The 10,599-nt window shown below is 36.3% G+C and overlaps 1 protein-coding gene and 1 long non-coding RNA gene across 4 annotated transcripts in view; both read left to right on the top strand.

The window, feature by feature from the left end:
- Positions 1 to 6,394, top strand: part of si:ch211-237i5.4 (leucine-rich repeat-containing protein 70) — a 10,362-nt gene extending 3,968 nt beyond the window's left edge. For all 3 annotated transcript variants that reach the window (XM_055024515.1, XM_055024513.1, XM_055024512.1), the window contains 3 exons: positions 219 to 387; positions 1,137 to 1,299; positions 3,611 to 6,394. In XM_055024515.1, coding sequence (XP_054880490.1) covers positions 219 to 387; positions 1,137 to 1,299; positions 3,611 to 3,906 — 628 coding nt within the window. In that variant the 3' untranslated portion in view covers positions 3,907 to 6,394. The remainder of the gene's footprint in view (positions 1 to 218; positions 388 to 1,136; positions 1,300 to 3,610) is intronic.
- Positions 6,395 to 9,797: 3,403 nt separating this feature from the next.
- On the top strand, positions 9,798 to 10,330 carry LOC129354947 (uncharacterized). Its single transcript, XR_008605214.1, has 3 exons — positions 9,798 to 9,869; positions 9,947 to 10,018; positions 10,093 to 10,330. It is a non-coding gene; the product is annotated as an uncharacterized LOC129354947 (long non-coding RNA).
- The last annotated feature ends 269 nt before the right edge of the window (positions 10,331 to 10,599 follow it).

Raw genomic sequence — 10,599 nt, 5'->3', positions numbered from 1 at the left:
ACTGTTGAAGTGCTAAAACCTGAATCAATTGAAGCTACAGCTATTCATTTTAAACGAGTACAGTTTGTGAACAGGACATGCCAGAAAGGAAATTAAGGTGTGTTGGAGCAGAAATGCATCCAAAAGTTGAAATATGCAGATCCCTTTTATGGACTTTTTCTTCTGTCTTTGAGTTTTTGGAAAATCTCACACAATACCTTTTGTTTTCAACCTTCAAGCTTGGAACACTTGGACAACATGGAAAAGTTGGACCTCAGTTATAACCAGCTGGCATCTGTTGGCCCTGGTGTGTTCAGGGGCCTCTCCAGGTTGAGACAGCTCTTTCTACACAACAACAGTCTGACAGTGGTGGAGCAAGGCAGCCTTGATATGCTGCCTGGACTTGAGGTAAATAAAGTCAATATAAACTGTAATTAACTACTGTATAACGCCAGTTGTAAAGGGCCTGTGCTCTGCCAGCCTTAGATGTGACCCAGCTCCAACACACCTCAGTCAAATAATTAGCAGAACTTTTGAGAACTTGACTGAATACTGAAATTATTGAGCTATTTTATTTAGGACACATCAAAAAGATCTGGATCACCAGTGAGCCCATCCCAGAACCCACCCCTGATCTAGCGAAATGGTGACCAGCTTATTATCTGTTATGCAGTTTTAGATGGATGATTTGAATAAGCTGTGCTGGAGCAGACACGTCATAAACTTCTCATAAACGTCTGCAGAAGCCTGAAGGTGTGTTGAAGTAGGGCCAACATGCTGAATACTGGCGCTTGAGGAATGACTTTGGGCACCACTGTTCTAGGAGTTCTGATTTAATTTTGAGATAAGATTTTAAAAAAGTTGCACCCACTAACAGCTGGAGTTAGGCACAAGCACCCCTCTAAATCCCACAAAGACAAGCCTGTTATATATGGGATGGATGGATATAAAAATAATAAGTGCATAGAATCAATTCTTAGGAACTGTCAGAATATATTCTAGGATAAAACAGTGGTAGTTTACTCTGTCCTGAGTGAAAAGAATTATGGTAATAATTAAGAGTGTAAAATGAATGTAAATCAGACATGTGGACATCTTCTCTCATGATTTGGAAATAATTCTCTGTGTACAAAGTTTGTGCCTGTGTGTCTGTCTAGGTGCTGCAGCTGAGTAACAACAACATCTCCCAGATAGACTCTGACGCTCTGGCTCCTCTCTATAGTCTGGCGATTCTTAATCTGGAAGGAAACAACTTGCATCACCTGATGTTTAAGACCTTCATCAATCTTCACACAACAGCAACACATATTCAGCTTTCAGGTTAATTAGAACTTTTCTGAAAGATTCTTCTCTGGCCATTTTTGACTTTATTGATAAATTAGTTGACTGGTAAGGAGGCTCCATAAGACCTGGCACAGGCACTGTTGAGAATTAAAAGAAGAATAACTTGATTTAGCTCGTTAATTTTCCTCTTTTGTCCCGGATTCTTGAGTCTTGCGTGCACAGGGAGAAAAAGCAATCATACGACATCAGATTTCAGATATATCAAAAAGTTTTTATCTAAAAGTTCAATGCATACAGAATACCAGACCACCAAACATTCCCAGATAATCATGAAGTCAAACACATGACAAAATATAGCATTACCTGATACAAAAATACATTTTTGGGAATCCCCCAGTCTGCACAAAGAGATTCAACTCCTCTGTTGTAAGCAAAGCTTTTTAAACCTTTTTGAGGGCTGTCTTAATGTTAATTTTATTACTTCTGACCAGCCTCCTGGCCAGACTGATTTACGGCGTGCAGCTGGAGCGTTATCTCTGCCTCAAAATTATTCAACAAGAAAATAATTTGTATTTTTAATCTTACAATGCACAAAATCTAATACTAAATAATAACTATAAGTTTGGATCTAAGAACTAAAGTGTTTTCTTTTTAAAGAAGAACTCTTTTTGAGAATATCAGAAATATTTTAAAGTCAAGTAGTTTTCTAAATCTATTGTATTCAGTAATATAAAATACATGCAAATAGTATGATTACAAAATAACTAATTCAAAACATGTGGTTTAATGCTTAATCTCTTAATATATATTTCAAGTCTAGTATGGAGAAGATTTTTAAAACAGTTTTAATGTCCCAGTAAACTTTTGAACTATACTAAAATAATTTGTTAATTGCCTAGCAGACAGACCCCTGTCTGTCTAGCAGTTAAGGGAGTGCACCCCTGTCTTTCTGTAGAATCCTCCCTATAGAATTTACGTAAATTCCGAAAGTGGCCAGTTGTTTAGTTTGGATCTTTATCTAAATTTATGTGAACATAGAGTGTACTCTTAACTTTCCATGGTATATTTCATTATAATCCAGGATTATAATGCCGTTTAGTTATGCAACTTTGCAGATACGTTAAGTTGTGGCTATTTTTTTCTTAAGCCAGGCTGTTAGCAATATGCTAACTTTAGTGCCCAAAAATAACAGACATGTTTTTGACATGTCTGCCAAAAACTTTGTGTCAACCTATAGTAGAGATGTCACCACAGTCAACAAACAATTTTTTTGGGGGGTGGGAGGTTGGGCATTAATTGCATTTTCTTTACTTACAAAAATCCCAAGCTGGAACCTTTGCACCTGCAAGTGACAGTGATGATCAAAAGGGAGAGTGAATTGATCCTTATTGTGTATTTTACCAAACTGAATATTTTTTGCATATAATTGTGTATTTCAAATATTTTAAGGAATAACTAATTCTGTGAAGTAGGAGAAAGGAGTGCTGTGGTGGCGTAGGGGTAAAACACAACCCACCTATGGAAGCCTCTTAGTCCTCGATGCAGCTCTCACAGGTTTGAGTCCCAGCCTGATGATGCTCGCTTGCATGTCTTCCTCCTCTCTCATTACCCACTTTCATGTCTGACCACTTTCAAATAAAGGCCACTGGAGATAATGCAACTTTATTAAAAGAAGTGAGACAGAAAGAAACAGAGCAAGCGCAAGGACTCATTCAATAAAATTATTTTGCTTAATTTAAGTGACCTTGAAAAATGTGGGTATTTATTCCTTTCAAGTGGGGTTACATTTGTATCAAGCAGTACACAAACAAAAAAGTTAACATTACAAATAACTTACATAAACTTAATTACATTTTTTGTAGTTGTACTAATTGATTTAGTACTGCTTACTTCAAATAAATGAGGTTTTCTTACTAATCTTAAACATTTTTTGCTTAATATTTTTAAAGTAAGGTGAACTAACTAGATTTTACATCATAGTAAACAGGCTGGTTCAGGCTTTGAGCCACTTGATATCTAAAAGTTTTATTTCTGAACATAAAAATGACTAAACAAACAAACAAAAAAAACCTTTCAAATTAAGCCACATTTCAGTTTGATATTTCCCTACAGGTCCACTTCAACCTCCACACAACATGACACCTTTAGGGAAGCATTTTGGACCAAAGAGAGACAATAGAAATGCAGTGATTTACTTAAGATACAAATAAGTTTAGATTGACATCCTTCCCTTCACAAACTTGAAGATTAGGAATATGTTTAACTTATAAGACAGAATGATACAAGTCAAATACATTTTGAAAGTAGAACTTTCTTGTTTCTCTCTCTGTTATTTTTACCATGCCAGGCAACCCATGGAGCTGCGACTGTGAGCTACATCGTGTCTTCAGCAAGATCTTACATGTTCGCTACCTCCATATTGATGACTACCGAAATGTGACCTGCAAGGACCCCCCACAACTGATGGGGGCTTCTCTGGCCTGGGTGGACAGCCAGCTCTGTGTTGCGGAGACGGCCACTGTCCTTGTAATTACTGTCACTGTCCTGGTGACTGTGGTAGCAGCTGTGGTGATGGCAGAGAGAAACAGGAAGAAAAGTCATGGGAAGAACTGGGATGCTGACTCACATAGTCCCCCATCTTAAAAAAATGTTTTATAACTCATGTACAGTTTTTATTCTATTTGCTTTTAGTACAGAAAAAGAAGGCTGTAAATATAAATCTAAGACTTATGAAGACTGACTCTGGACCTGCTGCACTCTCTCCAGCAGTAGGATAATACTGTGTCAGGTTTCTTTCTCATTTTCAAAATCAGAACAGGCAGCTGGTCAGGCTGACTTCTTTTTACAAGAAGTCCACTGCAGGGTAGTTTGAGAAAGACAGAGTGCTACTGAAGTCCAATAGTCAAACTTGATGTTGCAACTGTCTCTGGACTCATTAAATATGTGCATGTGCTTAAAGCAGTGTGATGGGGGTTTAGGACCAGAGACCCACCTACTCCAGTATGACTCTAATTATTGATATGTAGGATTTTCAGCTTTTTTGCCTAATCACAGAAAACTTCGGCATGCTAACAAGAAGCAGCTAGAAATATGTCTGTTCTAATGGATTAACTGGACATGAAACTCACTCAGGCTTTATCCACCTAGACAGCAGTGTGACTCTGTGCACCTATAATTTCCAAATCATCTCAGGCCTCACTTGTGGGCATTGGGCGATGTTGCCCCCCCACAGAGTCAACCTGTGCAGCAGCGATGGAGACATGCTTCTGTGGAGGGCTGTGCATCCGTATGTGTTAGAATCATAGCAACAAACCAGCAAAAGGCAAAGAACTTTGCGTCCTTTTCTGAACAAACCAAGTGAGTTGAGTAATGTTGTCGGATGCACATGAAGTTAATTAAACAATAACTAGCTGTTAAAAATAAGCTACTAGTTGTGTACAAGCCAGAACCATTGCTGTACCCAAACAAAACAAATACAGGAAAAATTACCCATATTCAACTACTTATAAAACCTTAGAAGAAATTATAAGTCAATTAAGTTCAAGCTCCTGCTGTCTGGATGTCCTACCCACACATTTCTTTAAGAAAGTCCTGCCTGTTATTGTTACTCATCTGATCCAAATAGTAACTCATCGCTTACATCAGGTGTTTTCCCCCAGGCTTTGAAAACAGCAGTCATCAAACCACTGCTAAAAAAGAACAATCTGGACAAATCACTACTGCAGAATTACAGGCCGACCTTTGACCTCTGACCTCCCATTCATCAGCAAAGTTATTGAAAAAACTGTGTGTAAACAATTAAATAGTTTCCTCATGATGACCAACTGCTTTGACTCTTTCCAATATGGTTTTTGTGCTCACCACAGCATGGAGACTGGCCTAGTCAAAGTATTCAACGACATCCATATAAATACGGACTGTGGGAGAACCACAGTGTTGGTTCTGTTGGACCCCAGTGCAGCTTTTGTCACTGTCGACCATGACATATTACTCCGGTTCGGTGCTCGACTGGTTTGAATCTTACATAAAGAACAGGGATTTCTTTGTTTCAATTGGAAACTTCTCATCAAAGAGGTCAAAGGTCACATGTGGGGTACCCCAAGGTTCAATCCTAGGACCCCTCTTATTCAATATTTTTTATATATTATTTTATTATTTATTTATATATTTTATAGGTTATAACAGAAAATAATATTAGCTACCATAACTATGCGGATGACATACAGCTCTACATTACGATGTCACCAGGTGATCTTTGACCCCATCCAATCACTGAATAAATGCTTAGAACAGATAAATGTGTGGATGTGCCAAAACTTTTTCCAGATGAACAGAAACAAAACTGAACTCATTATTTTTGGACCTAAAGAGGAATGATCTAAAGTCAATGCACAGCTTCAGTTATTACTACTAAACCTGGGAGTAGTAATGGACTCAGATCTGAACCTTCAGACAGTTACAAAGTCGGCCTTCTATCACCTGAAGAACATCTCCAGGATTAGAGGACTAATGTCTCAGCCAGATCTAGAGAAACTCATCCATGCGTTTATCTTTAGTCGCATTGATTATTGCAACAGCGTCTTCACAGGCCTGTCCAACAAATCAATCCTCCAGCTGCAGCTGATCCAGAAGCTGCTGCTCCTGTTCTCACTAAAACCAGGAAGATAGAGACATAACAGCAGTTTTAAAGTCCCTCCACTGGCTCCCTGTAGCTCAAAGAATAGATTTTAAAATACTGTTAGTTTATAAATCACTGAACGGTTTAGTACCACAATACATTAAAGATCTGCTGTTGTTGTATCAACCGTCCAGACTCTCAGGTTCTGGTTCTGGTTCTGGTCTGCTTTGCATCCCGAGAACCAGAACCAAGAGAGGAGAAGCAGCTTTCAGCATCTATGCACCAAAAATGTGGAACAAACTTCCAGAAAACTGTAAAACAGCCGAAACCCTGACTTCCTTTAAATCTCAACTAAAAACACACCTGTTTAGAATTGTATTTGAAATGTAATATGTAACAATGTATTGTTTATTTTATGTTGCATGACTTTGTGTTTTTGTGTTTATGATGTAAAGCACTTTGAAATGCCTTGCTGGTGAAATGTGCTATACAAATAAAATGTGATTGATTGATTGATTAATTATCTATGTTCAGAGGGTATTACATTTATTTGAGTCAACTTTTTGGAAAAAAAGGATCTATGAGTAGATTTGCTGCACTACCTTTTACAGTTACTTCAGAAATATTATGAACTACTGATAGTCTTACACGAGTTGATTAGGTTTGTATTTAAATAAATAGACTTCAACGATTGAAAAGATTAAATTCTTGGATTTCTGCAAAGTATGAGCAAATACTTTCAGCAAAAATAACTTAGCATTTTCTATATGTCCCTGTTTACATAAGTAATTATTTTGTTATAATAGACGGGGTTATTTTATTTGAACATTACATAATTTTTTATGTGAATATATTAAATTAAAAGCCTCTTTACTTTTCAATTGGACTTAGTTTTGGAGTTTGATAAATTATGATTTAGTTACAACTTTGTAAAATAAATATTTTTTAATTTGGGGGTTTTTCTGTCCAGTGGATGTTGTATTAAGTACATGAAATTGTTCTACAGATGGAGATTTGCTGATCATCTGTAGTAATTTTAATGTCTCTTTGATCTAATAAAATGTGGATCTTTGAACCAGTGTCAAGTCTTTTGAATGTTTTTCTTCCAGGATGGAACCCTAGTTTCATCATTCATAATTTTTCATTATTCAATGAACTTTGAATGAATACTGAATAAGTGAATATTTATGCAGTCACTTATTTTATGTTATTTTTGATTGTCATCAGTTTTCACTGTAACATAAAAAGCTGGTTTTGGTGCACTTTATTTTCCAAAAAAGTGTAAGAGATCCAAAGTGTTCAGAATATTTTACAGGCATTGTAAGTATGCATGCATACTTTTCTTTACTTATAAAAAAAAGTATATCATGTATCATCTTCTGCATTGGTCCATCAAATTAAATTCTAAATAACTAATGTGACAACATATAAAATATTTTAAAGGTATGAATACTTTTATTGTAGAATATTTTATTAATCATGTCTTTTTATGTGTACAGTTAGCTCTTATAGCCAGTCTGGAGTTATTCAGCAGGTCCGTTACTCACCCTGGCTCATCAGCACAATTCAGTTTAGACTTTGTCATCAAAAATACTCCCAAAAGTTGAAAGCCAGTCAAATATAAGCTTGATAACATTTTTGATCTTGTTGAAAAATTTTAAAGCAATTGCCACCTGTCAAAATCTTTAAAATTTTACAGTGATATTATAGTTGGTAGTTAAATTTCCCATTATTTTCCTACTAATTATTTTGCTCTTCATGGCTTATCAGTTTCATTTAGAGTTAGTTTTTAGTTGACTAAATAATTTACTTTTCATTTTCTATGCACTTTTCTCACTGACCATTAAATTAGCATACTTTTTGTTAAGAGTTTACCTGATTGTCTTACTCCTAAAGTAGGACAGGATATGGGAATAACTGTGCAGTGATAGGAGAAGGTTTATGCCATCACAGATAGAGTTACATGATCTATTTGCCCTTGTTTTTAAAATGAACAGAACAGACAGGAACAATAAGGATTAGTGGGAGATTAACTTCTGTGCACTGACTGATGGCAAGAATTTAGACTCAAGCTGAGAGATGAGTGCTGGAATTATCTTCTTTCTGGATTACATTTACAGTAAAAATTCTGATCTCTTCCATTCAGGAGAGTGGTTTAGCTAGACAAGATTGGAAAAAGGGGAGATAGACATAACTACTAGCTAAATGGATAATAAGCAGTATAAATTCTGTGTATGCACAGTTTGGACACAGAATGTCAAAAGGCTTTGAACTGCACTGTGTGCACAATTATTTGGCAAGTGAGTATTTTGATCATAAGACATTTTTTCAATGAATATTTTCTAACTCCAAGGTGCATAAAGGTAAATGGCTTTAATCACAGCAAGTAATGTGTATCTGTGTAGTCAGTAGGAGTGAGGCCTAAAGAGGTCAAGACATTATGTCAAGGTGTGCATGAATATTGAGCAGCTTCTTTAGGCAAAATAGGCAATAAATAAATAAATAAATAAATAAATAAATAAATAAATAAATAAATAAATAAATAAATAAATAAATAATCTTACTTTGAAAAGCCAGAAATAACCAAAAGTGTCTCAGAAAGATGCAGCACTTCTTGAAATTGATCAAATATTATATTATATATAAAACAAAAAACAATCAAATGTTTTGTTGTAAATAGCCAATATGGTCACAGGAAACAAGTTGAGGGGAAAAAAGCACAATTTAACTACCAATTCTTTGAGAAGAATCAAGCATGAAGAAAAATTTAAGCCCATAATCTGAACCGATGTGGAGTAATTAGAAGATGTTCAGAACTCAGAGTCATGGTCGATTTCAGGAAGGCTGAAACCCAAATCACGGATCAACATATTAGCCTTCTTCAAAAACCTAGTTATCTAATCAACTAGCTAACATTATCGCCTATACTTTATTGTGTATGTGTATTATTTTTGAGTGCGTGTATCTGTGCTTCTAGCTCTGCGTGTCTCAGCGGGTGCACTGCATTTACTTTTGGCTCCTTGAGGTAAGGATCACCTGTTAGAGCAGGGGTGGCAACTCCAGGGCTCGAGGGCCAGTCTCCTGCAACTTTTAGATGTATCTCTACTTCAACAAACCTGAGTCAAATAATGAGGTTATTAGCAGGACTCTGGAGAACTTGACTACATTTAGGAGGTGACTCAGCTATTTGATTCAAGTGTGTTGAACCAGGGAGACATCTAAGAGTTGCAGGACACTGGCCCTCGATGATCAGTGTTAGAGCCTTCGTTAGTTCTGCTGTTACAAATGACCAATGAGTGTTCTAGAGAAAGGTCCAGTGGACAGATTAAGTCCTTCAAAATTTGGCTCTTGCACTGGGCTCATCTTTCTTTCATGTGGGAAAAACCCCTTGGTGAGAAAATGCTGACCTCCATTTTCTCATCATGGTTGAAAAATAGAATAAAAGACCATGAGTAACCATGAATTTTAACATATCACAAACAGCAATTTTTTAGTTCATATAAAAATCACTAAATTTTTAGGCCAACATGTAATTCTGGATACCTTTAATAAAAGTGTTAAGTCTGCTCCATTAGTTTTCACACTATGACTGACAATGTTTTTTATGACAGCAAATATATCCAAAACTCTAACAACTACTGCTGTCAGGAGCAACAGTAGTTCAATGATATGATTGTTACAACCATTATTTGCCACTGATCTATTTGAAAAGGTAACTCCAGTCCCTGGTAGTTCTTCTGATGCCTTAAAGTTACTTTAAACTGTAGGAATGGTATCATGAAACATTTTAATTTTGAAGCCAACACCACAGCTATCCCAAACATTGCAGGAGCTTTTCTTTCCATTTTTGTGGGTGTGTTAGGAATTACTTAGTTGAACAAATGTTGTATCTTATCAGGAGCAGGTGGACTTTGTCTGCTAAACACAGAAGCTTGGAAGAGTGTGTCAATGTGTGGTAGTTCTCAGTTCGACGATGAACGCCATCAAGGTAATGGTTTGTTGATTTTCGGTATTAAAGTTTTATCACTGGTGTTTTACTCGGTTTCTGGTTGCTGTTTGTTGCAGATTCTTTGCTTTTTTATTACTGTCTCAGAGGTGAGTGTAATCAGCATGGCTGCTGAGGTTCCATTGCAACAGGTGAGTGATCTGTTGCTTTGTCCTGATCTGTGGAGGTTCTAAAACATAACCAACTTATTTCTGTCTCTCCATAGAATTCCCATCAGACAGCAGCCAACCAACATGGTAGGAAGTTTGTGATTGGATTGGGTATGAGATTGTTCTCAGCCAAAGAGAGGTACTTTTAAATGGTAGGGCCATGTTACATGGAGCACCAGGTGCAGTTAATACTTTATGTATGTCATAATAGACAATAGTCCAGACAATATCAATCTGCAGAATCTGCAGATCTGCGAGCTACTTGGACCTCACAGTGTTGAGAGTTTTGCATTTTGGTTGAATAAAATATCTTGATTGTAAAATTAATGTAATTTTGTTAATAAACTCTTGTACTATATGTCTGAAATAAATTGTCAGTGTTTTTCCTATACATGTGTAGCATTCAGCTGTTCAAAATAATACCAGTGTCTTAATCTATTATTTTAAAAGCTAGGCCTGTCATAAATAATACTGAGACTGAACTCTGTCTAAACAATTTAGAATGGAATGCTAAACTCCATTCTGTAATGCTCAGTCGCTCCTGAGCATTTTCAAAATTATTT

This window comes from Poeciliopsis prolifica, unplaced genomic scaffold (assembly GCF_027474105.1).
Source record: "Poeciliopsis prolifica strain line A6 unplaced genomic scaffold, Auburn_PproV2 SCAFFOLD121, whole genome shotgun sequence".
Classification (NCBI taxonomy): Eukaryota; Metazoa; Chordata; class Actinopteri; order Cyprinodontiformes; family Poeciliidae; genus Poeciliopsis; species Poeciliopsis prolifica.
The sequence above is the reverse complement of the archived record's forward strand: the minus strand, read 5'-3'. Positions and strand labels throughout refer to the sequence as shown.